General features: G+C 43.5%; 2 protein-coding genes across 4 annotated transcripts in view; one reads left to right on the forward strand and one right to left on the reverse strand.

Annotated features, from left to right (window-relative positions):
* Positions 1 to 8,341, forward strand: part of LOC107394545 (dolichyl-diphosphooligosaccharide--protein glycosyltransferase subunit STT3B) — a 143,542-nt gene extending 135,201 nt beyond the window's left edge. The window contains exons 12-17 of one of the 2 annotated variants that reach the window (XM_070547595.1): positions 462 to 633; positions 1,020 to 1,193; positions 2,455 to 2,568; positions 4,541 to 4,747; positions 7,936 to 8,012; positions 8,209 to 8,341. In XM_070547595.1, the coding sequence (XP_070403696.1) occupies positions 462 to 633; positions 1,020 to 1,193; positions 2,455 to 2,568; positions 4,541 to 4,747; positions 7,936 to 8,010 (742 nt within the window). In that variant the 3' untranslated portion in view covers positions 8,011 to 8,012; positions 8,209 to 8,341. Of the gene's footprint in view, positions 1 to 461; positions 634 to 1,019; positions 1,194 to 2,454; positions 2,569 to 4,540; positions 4,748 to 7,935; positions 8,037 to 8,208 lie in introns of those variants that run through there. The other variant, XM_070547594.1, reaches the window with a different exon arrangement.
* Positions 8,342 to 10,783: 2,442 nt separating this feature from the next.
* The window catches only part of LOC107394547 (oxysterol-binding protein-related protein 10), a 99,651-nt gene continuing 95,072 nt past the window's right edge, over positions 10,784 to 15,362 (reverse strand). For both annotated transcript variants that reach the window (XM_070547597.1, XM_070547596.1), the window contains 3 exons: positions 14,264 to 14,446; positions 13,983 to 14,136; positions 10,784 to 11,545 (listed from right to left, as the gene is read on the reverse strand). In XM_070547597.1, the coding sequence (XP_070403698.1) occupies positions 11,501 to 11,545; positions 13,983 to 14,136; positions 14,264 to 14,446 (382 nt within the window). In that variant the 3' untranslated portion in view covers positions 10,784 to 11,500. The remainder of the gene's footprint in view (positions 11,546 to 13,982; positions 14,137 to 14,263; positions 14,447 to 15,362) is intronic.

Consider the following 15,362-nt stretch of genomic DNA (forward strand, 5'->3'; position numbering starts at 1 on the left):
GTCTGTTTTAAATTTAGTCAGAGCCACACTAACATTGTTAGCATTTATCAACACCCTCCAATGGTTTGACATATCCTGGACAAGCCCCCATTTATGTTACGACGAAAACAGAAAACGGACACGATTGAGTTTCGAGGTCCTTCACTTAGAAACCTTTTCTGACTTAGTTTTGAAAATGATCGATCACTCTGTTTAACATGCGCGCCCACTTTTCAAAGCCTCATTGTTGACAAAACGGAACGTTTTCGTCTCAGATGGACTTTCTCTAGTGTATCGTGTTTTATGATCTGACTAGGATTCTGGCTGCTGTTGGGGAACTTCAGAGACCCCACCCATGCCTCAAAACCAACTTTAGTCTTATTGTGGGCTTCCTTTTTTATTTTTGGTTTTGGGCAAAAATTACAGGATGTTGCTGTCAAGGCATTCCGCTGCACCATGACCTCATTTTATTATATATTCAGGTCCCGTAACATCCTGGATGACTTCAGGGAGGCCTACTATTGGCTGAGGCAGAACACCGACGAGCACGCCCGCGTCATGTCGTGGTGGGACTACGGATACCAGATAGCCGGCATGGCCAACAGGACCACGCTGGTGGATAACAACACGTGGAACAACAGTCACATAGCTCTGGTGAGACCTGGTTTTTACTGAACAACACACAGAAACAGAAGTTTGTTCTCGAAGCCGCCGGGAGATAAGCGAGCTCTTTTGTCGAGTCTCCACGTTGTGCGACGACGCTCCCACCTACAAGTTTGGAAATCCTTTTTGTTTAAAGTTCTCCTGCTGAATTTCCACTTTAGGGAAATATCAGTTAATTGTCAGATTCTGCAGGTTTGATTTATTCTTATTCGTCTCGGCTGCCAGAAGTAGACAAATGCTCTTGTCTTTGGTTGAGCCCTCCAGCTCTGCTCTCACTCGTTTTCTGCTTGTCGTCTCATCTCCACAGGAAATGTAATTGCAGAGAATCCATCGTGTGTTCCTGTTGAATAATGCTCCTCATTTCCTCGTGTCTTCAGGTGGGGAAAGCCATGTCGTCTAATGAGAGCGCGGCCTACGAGATCATGAGGTCGCTGGATGTGGATTACGTGTTGATCATCTTCGGGGGCGTGATCGGTTACTCGGGCGACGACATAAACAAGTTCCTGTGGATGGTGCGGATCGCCGAGGGGGAGCACCCCCGAGACATCAGGGTGAGTCTGAGACAGAACTGTTAGTGTTTCATGTAAAAACGTTCATCCTCACGCCTAACGAGGCTCGGGAAGCAGCTCCGACAGGACTTTGATGCATCCTGTGCAGCAGCTTTTCCAAACCGACAAGCTGCCGCGTTGCATCATTCATGTCGTTTTCCTCGGTGTCGTGTTCCGCCTCGCGTTTCGGCTCCGACGTCAACTGTTGATTCTTGGCTCATTTGGTCCAAACAAAGACAAACACGGCTCCTTCATTCTGGTTTATACAAACGGAGCCCACATCTTCTTTAGGCCCAACTAGCTAAAAACGAGCTAGCATCAGAGCCTTCTACCGGGCTACAAGCTGAATAATCTCCTTTTCAAACACGTTATTGGTGCGGGGGGAGTAACACACACACACACACACACACACGAGTTCATTTTCAGCTGCTCTGTGTGTTTATGGCATGGAGATCCAGCTGTTTCAGCTCGGCGTGTTTTTGTTTGTTTTATCGACATCATTGATATTTTTTACTTTATAAGTAATTGGCTTTTTCCTGTCATCGTATTTTATGTAGAAGCATTCGGGTAATTAATTTCCAGTGAAAGTTTTTTTTTATGAATAAGTTTAGTGGCTTTTATGGGTTTGATTCCTGTTCCATAAAAACTTACATTTCTAATGTTTGTTTTTTTAAATAAATCTTTAAGTTTAGTTCTAAATTAGTTATTTTTGGATAAAAGTTAAAGACTACGGATACACCAAATCCAACGTGTGTTCCTGTTGCTAACTTTGGCCACAGCTGACCCTCAGAAGTAGGGATACACCAATATGTCAGGCCCATTTAAAGTCAGGCACGTCCGCGGGCAGCCTCATTGAGATGTACATTTAAGTTCATCAGGAAGAAAGAAAACAATCTTTTATATGGCGCCTCTCAAGATAAAAATCACGAAGCGCTTCACAAAAACAAAGCCTTATTAAACTAATAATAGATGCTCGACAACAGTCTAGACATCTGATTATTCCTTTTGTGTCTGTTTTATATTTAATTCTTGGTCGGTTTGTTTCATTAACTTTTGTTAAATGTTTGATTTTGTACAAAATAAAGATTCAAGAGTTCTAAAACAGATCAGAAATGTTCTACACCCGCTGTTGGTGACAGCCTAGCATAAAAATCAGCTGGAAGACATCTAAGCATCGGTCATGGGCCCACCATGAGCCACGCTAACTAAACGCTGAGCAGCAGTCTTCCTCTGGGTTTCTGAAACTTCTCTCTTTCCTCTTCAGGAGAGCGACTACTTCACTCCTCAGGGAGAGTTCAGGGTGGACAAGGCCGGTTCACCCACTCTGCTCAACTGCCTCATGTACAAGATGTCGTATTATCGATTTGGTGAAATGCAGGTGAGGAGAGACCGTCTGGTCAAACAGCATCAACAAATCACCTCTGATCCCCTCTTCACATATTGGTCTGCAACAAAACGGCTCCCGTTACAAACACGTCCACACGACCCTACCAGGAAGCATCCGTCAGCTTCAGCCTGGCTGACGGCAACAGAAGGAGATGCTTCGGGGCCCGCGGCGCTGAGGGTGGAAGAAACGCTGTCGGAGGAAATGTGAATGATTGGCAGAAGCTTTGAGGCTTTTTGGTAGCAGAGGAGAGATGAGTGATCCGCCTCTCCGGGTGCTTTGAGCGCGGCTCGGCCGGCAGCTTCACAGCGATGGAGAATCAATGAAAGTGCAGCTCAGCTCGTTTCCTGGGTATAGAAACATCGACTGAGGGAGGCGGGATCAGGAGGAAGGCTGCACAGATTCTGTTTTTAGATCCAATCAAGTGGTCACGTTTTATATGTTTAAGTATGAGCCGGAATATGTAGATGTAAGTAAGAGAAGAGGAATCAAAGCTTAAACTTTAGATTCGTAGTTGAAAGGTAGAGGTGAGGAGGACGCAGTGACATCATCAGTCTTACCCCTTCTTTCCACCGGAGCCGTCAGCAGTACGTTACTGCTGCAGCACGTCATAGCTGCTGATAGGAACCGCTGTGGTCAACAGAACCTTTTCCACCGGAGCCGTCAGCAGCGCGAGTCGGCTGCGTCTCAGGAGCAGCATGATGGAATGCGCCGGTTCTATTTTCTACGCGCGACGCCTCTGAAACGGGTCAAGTTCAACATTTTTGGGGAAGGAAAGACAGGAAATCGGATGCGGAAACGGAGAGAAGCTCCCAAGATTTTCAGAATAAAGAACGTACTGCCTTCCGGTTGCTTTACTTAAAAAAAAGTTACTAACTGTGCGGCCCCGTGAGAAGTTATCACCTAGCTAGCGGTCTCCTTTGTTTTTCAGGTCCGTATTGGCGATTATAAAACGGACAGAACATAAAACACAAACCATGTTGTAGTTTTCTCCTGCTTGTTGTTGTGTTTACTGACGAAGTCACTCGTGTGACTTTGTGCTCGGTCGGTGACAGCTGCTCCCCTGCTGCTTCGCGTCTCGTGGGAAGGGCCAAGCAGCAGCTTACGCGAGCAAGACGTGCTGCTGCAGTAACGTGCTGCTGACGGCTCCGGTGGAAAGAAGGCGTTAGAGGTGATGTGTTTCTGGAGGAGGGAGGCCTGTCAGACGTTCTGTTTAACTCTCAGCTTCAAACCAAGATGTTAAAACAACTTTAAGGTTCTGAATTTTAAAGCTTGTGTTTGTTACGCCAAATATGTCGTTTTATTCTCCTTTGAACGGAAAGGTGTTGAAGCTCGACGTGTAAACGTGTTTCTGCTTTTTCATCAGGCACCTGCTGGAGTTTCTTGGTTTAACAAACCATAAATTTCCTCTTGAAATCATTAAAAACCGCTTTGCTTCAACTTTATTCTTTTATAATTTTACCCACAAACTGTTTTAACGTGTCCGAGCCAAATGCACTAGATCAAAGAAAAGATCTAAACAGAATCATCCTTTCTTTAATCTCACTTTGGAATGGAATAATTGTGCTTAATCTGCATGTTTCCATCAGAAACGTAACTTTAATCTGGATGTTCTCAGATCTGGGACCGTCAAGAGCTCATCTCCACTCTTTGATGAGCTTTAGCTGCTGACTCCACATGATGATGTCATTAGATTAGGTGGCGAGATGGTGTGGGAACTGTTACCTGACTGACCTGTTTTATAAAAGCAAAACTGAATGAAGACATTTAAGGATGATCAGCTTTTATCTCCCGTGAAAAAAGCTTCTGATTGTGTTGGGAAAATTTCCCCGTTTTTGTGCTAAAATTTGTTCTACAGGCACATTAACTGCAAATGTACGCATCATTCCTGCAAAGAAGCAACAAAGAAAAGAAACCAGAACTATTGTTTCCCTTGAATCAAATAAAATCTGTGTTCCTCTCACAGCTGGACTTCAGAACGCCGCCGGGCTTCGACCGGACGCGCAACGCAGAGATTGGCAACAAAGACATCAAGTTCAAGCACCTGGAGGAGGCGTTCACTTCAGAGCATTGGCTGGTCCGGATCTACAAGGTCAAGGAGCTCGACAACAGGGAGCCGCTGGACCACAAGCTCCGCAGCGTCGTGCCCAAACAGAAGTACACCTCCAAAAAGGTAACACACACACACACACACACACACACTTCATCTCGCATTAACGCAGGCAGCGTCTCATTTATATTCATGGTGCTGCACAGCACTAAGTTCTGGAGGATTCCACTAGGGGGCAGAGTAGGAACTTGAACAGGACAGTGCCACTTTCATTGAGCACAAAACAAACATGGCGCCTATAGAAGAGGTCAGTAACGAGTTGATTTAGAGATCAAGATGAGAGAAGAGCAGTGGTATCAGAAGTGGTATGGAAGACTCGTAAAGCAGAGAGAGCGAGTACGTCTCGCTCATTTTATCAACTCCCTCTACTGGTTACTCACATATTGCAGCTTGCAAATGTGCAGAGGATGCACACACACGCTTTAAATCGACGCACCCCCATCCCCCACATCAGGGCATGGCTATACATGTATATATAATATGTATGTATGCACAGTGGGGCAAAAAAGTATTTAGTCAGCCACCGGTTGTGCAAGTTCTCCCACTTAAAATGATGACAGAGGTCAGTAATTTACATCATAGGTACACTTCAACTGTGAGAGACAGAATGTGAAAAAAAATCCATGAATTCACGTGGCAGGATTTTTAAAGAATTTAAACACCGATAAAAATGATTAAATATGGAACACATCTTGCTATTGACAGCGTGCGCAGGCCAGAGCGCTGAAGCTCGGCGCATTATTATTATGAAGCTAGGGCACATGCGGAGGACACACAAAACACACACACACACAAGCAAAATATACTTGTTTTCAATTACATTTATTGGGCCCACTTACTTTTTCTTAGGCCCACCCACAAATGAGTTTCTGGCTACGCTAATGGTGACATATGACAGACTTCTCTGCGCTCCGCAGCCATTACACTTTTCACCTCGCGCACCCCCTAGCGGCAGCTCGCGCACCCCACACTTAGGGAATCCCTGAACTAGAAAGTTGATTATTAATAAAACGGCATCTGGCGCAGTCTGTTGTGTCTACAAACCCTGGCGGAGACCCCCAGCAGATCCGAACTGTCAGAAGTCGGGTGGACCTCACAGCACCGGGAGCTCGTAGATTAACTCCGATACGACCCGTCCAGTCTTAAGATGTCTCCAGGTCACAACAGTAGCTGGAATGCTTGCTTGCGTCCAAAGTGGATGTGGCTCTTAGGGAGCCGTCTGGCTGTGTCAGCTTTCAGCGTGCAAACAGGTTTTGATTGTATGTCAAAAGAGATGTCTCAAGGATGCTTGTCCCGCATTGGTCGGTTCGGAACTCCGCTAGAAACTGAATTACTCGGGAAGTAATTCTTTTTTTTTTTATTAAACTACCTCCTTATGATTTCTGGCCAAGTTTGGCCAATCAGAACGTGCCATGTCTGGAAGGCTTTACTAAAACATTCATCAGAAAGCCACGCCTTCTTTCAGATACAAAAATGTTTTTAACCTTAATTATGTATCTTATTGTAATGTGTATGAGTGTAAACAACGATTAACTCATTAAATCAAACACATACTGATTTGTGATAGAAATGGATCATTGTAAGAACAATATGCATTTCAACTTCATTGATTTAAGCACAGATTATTCAAACATTTCATTTAAACATCTTGTTATAAGTTGTAAAGCCTTGTAGGATTCATTTAGGTTCACTTTTATTCAGAGTGAGGATTCCAGCAGTCTGACTTTTAGCAGAGAGATGAGGCTTTTGCGGGAGACCTTGGCAGTTTATTTATGTCTGCGCTGAAGAACAATAAGTGAGCAAAAGGTTGATTTGTGTGTCTGGATCCTCCAGCTGGCATAACCTTGACTTTGCTGCTCTGGCGTGTATGAAGGGTAAGTGTGTCAATTCTATGGGGAAAGTTGACCCTTTTGATTCATTACAGTTAGGGTTGGGCATTAAGCTTCGATTGAAACCGGTTCCAACTGTTAGTTTTTCCCGGAATCATTCAGTGTTTTTTATTTCGATTCCTAATTTTGATTCCTAGAATGCCGACCGGAAGAGGAATCCACGGCCGACCTCCGTGAAAAATAAACGTGATCTGCAAATTGTGATCAACGCTTTTCAGAGCTGATCACACCAGCTGTCAGTGTGCAGCACCGAGTCCCCCTCCCCCCACCCAAATATAAACAAACACGTCTGCCGAACTTTTACTCCGTAATGTAAGCTTCAACTCCTGCAGCGTTAAATACAACAACACGGTGGATTTAATAGAAACTTTAAAGAACAAACTCTGGACGGTGTGTGGTGAGTTTGTCTCATTGCAGAAATAAAAACACACACGGAGCGCCAGCAGTCAGACGCAGCCGCTCACCAACACGTGTGTGTGTGTGTGTGTGTGTGTGTGTGTGTGTGTGTGTGTGTGTGTGTGTGTGTGTGTGTGTGTGTGTGTGAGCGTCAGAAGGCTGAACAATAACCTGTAGAATAATTAAAGTCATCATGCTAGAGCAGCTTCTCTGTGGTGAACCACACCAGCTTCTGCCACAGTAAATAATAATAATAAATAAAAAAAATTTGATTTCCAAAGGCATATTTTTGATTGCCATGGGTTAGATTGTTACTGACAGCAGCTACATTTAAGTTTCACTTTCTGTTCTGACTGAATGCTGCTGCAGGTAGGAAAACAGCTGCACGTTTCTGGATATGTTGGAGACGTTTAGCCTCTCATCCCAGAGGCTTCTTCCAGACTGGTTCTGGTCAGAAACAAACACACTGGCTGTGCTGCAAGTCTTTTTCTTTTTTTCTCCAAAACATGTTTGTGTCTAAATGAAGGTGATGTTGTTGTTCATAGAATAAAAATTCATGTTGAGGTTAAGATTATTTCAAGTAGGACCTGTGGTTAGCTGGCTCATGTAAAACACGTCATGTCTTCAAAGAATCGGAATCGGGAATCGATAGGAACCAGAATCGAAATGAGGAATTGGTGTCGGAATTGTTCAAAATCAAACCATGCCCAACCCTACTTACAGTGTCAAAGATTTTCTGACTGTTGGTGACACTGGACAGCTACAGACCTACGCCGTTTTTCATCACTCTGTGTTCGAGTCTGGCTGCTTTCATTAGGAGATGTTCTTTTTTTAATGATACCTGCACATTCACTTTGGTGGAGAGGTACAGGATCCATATCATCCTAGTATTGGTCCAGTCTGTTCTTTACTGATTGGAACGTTTTCATTGATTCCCTTTGACCCTTTTTCCGTTTCTTTACCCAGACGGTCAAGAGGAAGCGAGGACTCATCAAGAACAAGCTGGTCCTGAAGAAGGGCAGGAAGCTCCAAAAGAAATAATGGTAACAAACTCAAACAGGCGTGAAGAACCAATGAAGAAGAACACAGGGTGGGGGGGGGTGGTTGGTCTGGAGCGCTTCTCGTTTGAGCGTCCTCATTCATGGAGGAAGCGGTGAACCCGGCCTGTTCCAGAATCTGTTTTATCCTGAGGACGTCCATCTTGCTTTACTCTTTCTTTCTTGTTTTTTTTTATTTTAGTAGCTGAATGTGTGACGAGACACGGGGCTGCGCTCCTCGGTTCAGCGCTGTGGTCTAACTGCTCATCCATCAGGAGGGGGGTGAGGGGGGCTTCCGGGATGATGAGGAACATTTGCACCAAAGACCCATGGACCTCGCTCCGCGGCACGAGGGCAAGGCTAAGGACTTTGTTCCTGACGCGTGTACAGGGGAGCGTATGCGGTATGGAGGAACGTCGCTCATCATCTGTAAAATGAACCTTTTTATCGTCCTCGTCCCCTTCCTGTCTCCCGTCTCTGATCCCGCAGCAGATTCTAGAAGAAACTAATTGGCTTCATGTATAAATATGATCTGTAAAGAAAATCTAAAAAAATGATGGTAATATATCGGATCTTTGTGGTGACTTTTAAATATGCAGCTTTTGATTTTGGGGTCTTTTTTTGAACAGTGAATGCAATAATCCTCCAGAGAGGCTTCAGATTTAGCGGAGACGATGGATTTGAATGTGAATTTTTACATCTACCCTTTTCCCACAAGTTGCTCTGATTGTACGTTTGTGCTGCTCGGGTTTTAGGAAGGAAGTGTAAAAAGAAATGATAACAAATTAGGCCTCCCTTCCTGCAGGGAGCGCTCTTCCTGTGAGCAAAGCCTCGTCACCATCACCCGATTTTACCTTGAAAAACTTGACGTTGGTCCGATTTTTTTTTTTTGTCCAACGGCGTAAATGAGAGGGCTGAGGGGGGAAATCGGCTTCATGTCATGGTTTAAGGGGAAAAAATTGTTTCAACGTCCTTAATTTGGAGGGTAAAGGTCAAATTTCCATGATTAACGCTTAAATTGGGTTAAATAACGAGTAAAAAGATTAAATTTACACAAATAAGTTTGATTTCACAACATTTTGACCTCAACAATTTACATGAAAATGTAAAAACTAAAGAATTCAAGTGTTGATCACAAAAAGAGATTAACTCAAAAATGTACTTTTAAAGTGTGTGAGACGCATCAACGTGATTTAAGACTTAATCCTGGAAGTTTTTCACTCTTTCTTGTAAAGTTCTTTTGTTAAAAAATGACAAATTCTATGTTTCTAATTTTAATCCGACATATTTAGACATTTTTTCTGCAAATTCAGGATTTTCTATCTTTAAAATAAGTTTGTTTCTCATAAATGTGACATTGTTACTGGAATTCTAAGCTTTTCCTTTTCTTCCCCAATTCTTTTAATTTGTATTTGTGCTTTTTTTTTTAAATTATCTAGAAGTAAATAAATTTGCTAATGTTGCCGTTGGTCTGCAGGAAGTGAGGAAGACCACCAGCGGTGAGGAAGAGTAGTGGGAATGTGTTCAGAGCTCTCAGGAGCTGTGTCCCAACGGGGAACCGTCTCACACAAACTGTCGTTATTATTATTAAAATATAAAAGTCAATTTAATTAGCTGAATAACGGCTTACACACGTCCAGCTTTTGAGTTTATTAAGAGAAAAAAAGCATCAAAATTAGGTGACGGTTGATTTTTTTTGGTCGTGACTGAAGTCCTTTAGTGTGATTTTGGTTTTATTACGTTTAGAACGGTTAATGAGGCGTCTGATGCACAGCTGGATTTTCTGACTTCTTTATGATCAAAACTGTACTTTTATTTTAACTCTGTTAGTCCCACTCCTGGATTCTAATCCAGGTGTGGTTCGTTTAATCCCTCCTCTCAGATGGGTGGAGATGGTTTGTGTTGGGACGCCGCTCTGCCCCTGCATGCTTCAGTAACTTTTTTAGATCTCCACGTCGTCCAGCTGCTTCCGTTTCCTGTTTTCTTTTGAATCTGCCTGAACCGTTTTTGATTTCTTCTCTCTGCGTTATGGTTGTGTTGCACTGTCGTGTCCCTGAGTTCTGATTTATGATGGGGGGGTGGGGTGGGGGACGTCAGACGAAGCCTTAATGTGATGTTCGGTTTGATCGCCTGCTGAGGTTTTATCAGCTCCTCGTTTGTTCCTGCTGAGCTTCAAAGTTTACATTTTTACATTGTTCTGTTCAGCCATCTTTAAATACACACCTAAATCAAAGCATCGGTGTTTTATTCTTATTTTAGTGCTAATTGAAGCTTTTCTTTGTGGTTTGTAAATGTTTTCTCCCCTTTGCAGGTTTAGTTTGGGTGAAACCAAAGTGAACCACTAGATGGCAGCATTAGCCTTGATGGTGAGTTTGTGGTTGAAAATGAGTCATTTAGGTTTTTCATACATCTGGAAAACACTCCTATGACCAAATATAAGTTATCTCTTTTTTTTCCTTAAGATTTTGTTTCCGAGCATTAATGAACACTTCAGACTTTCTCGGTCTTTTTCCCTCTAATTCAGAGAATCGTCTGAGCCGAGCTCGAGAAGGAACTGATTTTAAGTTGAAGACGTGAATAAAATTTTAAGATTCAAACACAAATGAGGAAAAAAAAAGTCCTTGGAAGCTAAATCTAAATTTAAGCTAAAATGTGACCAAATATGGTAGTCAAGGCCTGCCTTCCTGCTCCAGCCCACCTGGTTCCGAGCTGTTGGAGCTAAAGCGCGTAGGCTGGTACAACCCTGCTACACGACACGGAAACACAGCAAACTAATCTGATTTTTAACTTTTTATTTTATAAAACTCTGAAAGTTGGCCACTTGGTTTACCAGCTGTGAGTACACTGTTACTGTGAGCCATGTGACTGAGGGTTACGGGTCCTAGTCAGACCAGAGGACGCCGTCAGAGCTACAAACCCGCCGGGTCGTCTTTGGAAACGAAAGGTTGCTAAATGAGAGGTAGAAATGGAAATCATCAGTTTGGCAGAACATGACGTCACAGTGAGTAACACAGTTTGGGAAAGTAGTAAAATGTGCCTAAATACATTCATAGTGACAATGATCAGGACCTCTCGCTGTAAAATACTCTAATATATACTGTATGATGTAATAGTACTTGTAATTTAATCAGGTTATGTTCAGTAAAGCTCAGGTTAGTAAAAGTCACGACGACGGTAAAAATAGTTTTCTCTCAGATAAAAGTGCTTCATAAACAGTCACATGTGTCACAACTAAAAACACGGCAATGTCTGAGAACGTGAACGGAAACGAGAAGACCCTCGCTAAGTGATAATAGAAATATTCTATTAGCTGTTCTAGAAAAGTCTCCCATGAGTCCTTGCTCTGTCCTGAGTCTGACTGTGGATCCGTGGCTCCCGTCGGGTTGCTCGGTGATTCTGGAGATCCGTGGAGGACGAGGCTGCTCCTCTGCCTCCCGTCATGGCCTCAGACTGAGGGTCTCAGTTTGTGTCCGTGAGAGGCGGCGGTTCTGGTGTCAGGTGGATTTCCTCAGCGAGTTGTTAAAAAGCCAACCTTCCCCCTGCACAGGAAGTACAGGGTTAGTGCAAATTACTAGTTAATTACACATGGTAAATAACTTCCTGGACTGATGGGCTAACGGCTAGGCGCGGAACATGTCTTTACACATGAATTTGACTCTTGATTACCAGAAAAGCAACACTGTGTAGTTTTTACCATTGATCTCTGGAAATGTGGACTTTGTAACATAACAATAAAATTGGGTCTAAACTACATGGGAGCAGGTCTAAAGCCTGATTTATACTTCTCCGTGAGCTCTGCAACGGAGAGACGCACACCGTGTCTAACAGGTTTTCACATTCAAACTTCTGTTCAGGCTGCGGAGTGTTGCAAAACAATTCCCCGCCAGGACAACAGAGGGCGTATCCTGCCACCACAACACTCGTGTATTTATGTGTTTATGCAGTTCAGAGACTTTGAAACAAGTTTGTCCTTCATTCTCCTCCACCTCTTCATGTGGTCACCACCTCCAAACCCACATTTGCTCCGTATTTTGTACTCCTTCAGTCACGGGTAAATAAATGTTATCATTTTCTGACTTTTTCCGCAGTGCGTTCTTCAATCGGTTTACTTCTTTACGGAGCTACAGCGGTGCTGGTTGAATATACAGGAAGCTGCGTTCTCCGTCGCCCTTGACGGAAAAGTATAAATCAGGCTTTAGTCCCTGGGCGATGCCGTGTTAGACGCCATGTTTTCTTCTACAGAGGACAAAACACATCTGTGTAAGGAGTGAGAGACCGGTGTCTCTACAAGATCGGCTCGGGGTCCGTCGACTGCCGGTGACGTCTAAGTAGTTGATTGGCTGAACATGAGCCTTACAGAATTATGTAATCACGTTATGTTGTTATCACGTTACGTTGGTCCAGGCAAATCTTTCTGTTGGAAAGATGGACAACTTTTACAAAGAAATCCATCATTACCTCTTTGAAAATACACTTTTAGCATAGAGCTGCATGTAAATTAGGGCTGAACGATTAACTGCATGTGCAATTAAATTGCGATGTGACAAAAGGAGATTTTCTATTCGCAAAGGCTGCAATTTGGCAGCGAGTGGTTAGCGCAATGCTAATATACGTGGAAAATCCATAGGAATGCTAATGCTAATATCACCGATTACATTCTTACAAATTATGAATTAGAAACTCGTCAAATGATTACATTTGGAGTCTAATAGAAAGTAAAACTACCATCAATCAAATAAGTACAGACAGGTATTTTAGTAAAGCCAGAACACTTTTAACTCCAGAGTTTTGGCTAGCAGCTATGAGCGTAACTGAAGTACGCATGGACAAGACGTCAAAAACTAAACACAAAATACTTCAATAAACGGGACACACTTCTTTCCTGCAAATACAATTTCACAGGTGTTGCTAATACCTATGATTCTTCAAGGGATGTGCTCAAAGAGGAGTTCAACATTATGAATACAATATAGTGTTTTACTTTACAAATACCATTATAAACACAAACTTACGTCTTAAGAAACATTATTTTAAAAACGAAACTGCTAAATTCTTTCCAACAGAATAGATGTGTAGTGTATTTTGTCCGAGTGGGTTTGCCGTACTTTGACGTCATCGGCAGTCAAAGGACCCCGAGCAGATCCTGTACCGACACCGGCAACAATGCTGTCACATGGTCAACCGGTGTGTTTACATGCTGTGTCGGACTCCAATAGCCTTAGTCTAAAATTTGACTTTGGAATGAAACGTGAAGTGCCTTGAGGTAGAACCCGCTATACAAATACAGGCCATTTACTAAATGCATGTGTACACCTTAGTTTGGCTGCCGTAGCTTGACTTGGATCTGAGGGCCCTTGGAGGCCCCGAGCACCTGCCAAGACAAGGTATCACCTGTGTGTAAAGGTTTACAAATGGCTGCTTTTGATGGAAGTTTTAGCAATTAATGTAAAAGTAAAAGTCTTCACAAGTTTTGAAACTGAAGGTCAAATATTACTTTAAACACCCCAGAAAGGTAGACAGCCGGTATTTATATAGCTTAGAAGGCTTCGTGGATGATAAACTGAACAGCTTGAAGCTTCTTTAGAGCAGAAATTTTAAGCATTCATGAGGTTCATGAATGAATGAATTTGTTGTCATTGTGCAAAGAGAAAAGCATAACGAGATTACTTGTGCCACAAACAACGTCTGTAAAAGCCACATAATCAAAACAACTTTACTAAAAACATCACTGGCTAAAAAACATCAGCCGTAATGTACCTAAAAACGTTGTCCATCAGTGGAGGGGGGGTAACAAACTCCTTCTTTTAAAAAGAAAAATAATGAAGGAAGCGCACCCTGTGATCACATCGAACCATTTAAAACTCTCACTGCCCACAGGTAGAAGCTGTCCTCAGGGCTCAGGTTAAAAACACTTCAATATTCTTTCAGTTTGATGGAAGGAAAATATCCAGATGAGGTGTTTGTTAAATGTTTTACCTCTTTAGTGAAGTATTTAGGTCTCCAGGGCTTGTTGGCTGCAGCTCTCTGTCGTTCTTCCACTCTCTGACTCTCCTCCAGCCGGTGTTTGTGCTCTGTGGCTTCGTCCATGTTCCCCTCCTTCAGAGACTTGGTCACATGCTGCCACAACCTCCTGCAGGCCGGAACAAAGTCACAATGTGTCATGAGGTTTTCAGATCTGAAACTATTAAAATATAACATTTCACTTATGAAGTCATTAAACACTGATCCAGAACCTCTCTAGGGGTTCTTGTCATCACCTGGACTCGGTGCGGCCCTGCTTCTCCAGTGGTCTCAGCTTCTTCCTGATGACGGGGAGTTTGGCCGTGTCGATGACTTTGGTTTCCCCGCTGCTGTAGGTGAACTCCAGCGTGCCGTTCCACTCGCCCTGAGCTTTACACACGATGGTGTTGGTGGGGTTGTGTTTCACCTCCGCCGTTACTCTGCGGATGAAATTGGACAAATATGAACGTGAAAGGACCTGCTGCAGCCCTGCACCATAGTCATGAATCATTCCTCATTTCCATGGGTACAGACTATTATGGTCTGATCTTGATCAATATTTATTGTCCAATGTTTTAATATAACTTTTCCCCTTAACCCTCGCTGCACCAGAGACCAAAAACTTATTAAAATTATATTATATTCCAGATAAATGTCTTCCTTAGCTTCAATCCTCACAAAACAATTGTGTGTTTCTGAGGTTTAACCTCAAGGCAGGGGTATGGCGTTTAAAGCGTGTCACAACCCGTGCACGCGCATTGGGTCCACAGCGCGCGTGAACGGCACTCATGAGCGCAAATATAAATGGCGAGAGGTCATTTTTGCACTGAGAGGGAGCAAACTGTGTCTGTGAGCGCACAAGTGACAAACCTGCGTGCGCGCGTTGTCAACGAGCACACGGCAGAGGAAAACGTGCGCGCGCGTCAGCCTCTCAGCGCGCTCGGTTTCTGACTCCTGCTCGCTCGGCTGTAAGGGCTTTTGGCACTCTGGAGGCGTGGCCTGTGTTGATCTTCTATGTCCTCGGATAGTTTATTTTACCCCTTACTTTACCCTCTACATAACGCCGGGCAGGGAAAATGTAGTAGATGTCGAGAGAGAGAGAGAGAGAGAGAGAGAGAGAGAGAGAGAGAGAGAGAGAGAGAGAGAGAGAGAGAGAGAGAGAGAGAGAGAGAGAGAGAGAGAGAGAGAGAGAGAGAGAGAGAGAGAGAGAGAGAGAGAGAGAGAGAGAGAGAGAGAGAGAGAGAGAGAGAGAGAGAGAGAGAGAGAGAGAGAGAGAGAGAGAGAGAGAGAGAGAGAGAGAGAGAGAGAGAGAGAGAGAGAGAGAGAGAGAGAGAGAGAGAGAGAGAGAGAGAGAGA

Source organism: Nothobranchius furzeri, chromosome 19 (assembly GCF_043380555.1).
Source record: "Nothobranchius furzeri strain GRZ-AD chromosome 19, NfurGRZ-RIMD1, whole genome shotgun sequence".
NCBI lineage: Eukaryota > Metazoa > Chordata > Actinopteri > Cyprinodontiformes > Nothobranchiidae > Nothobranchius > Nothobranchius furzeri.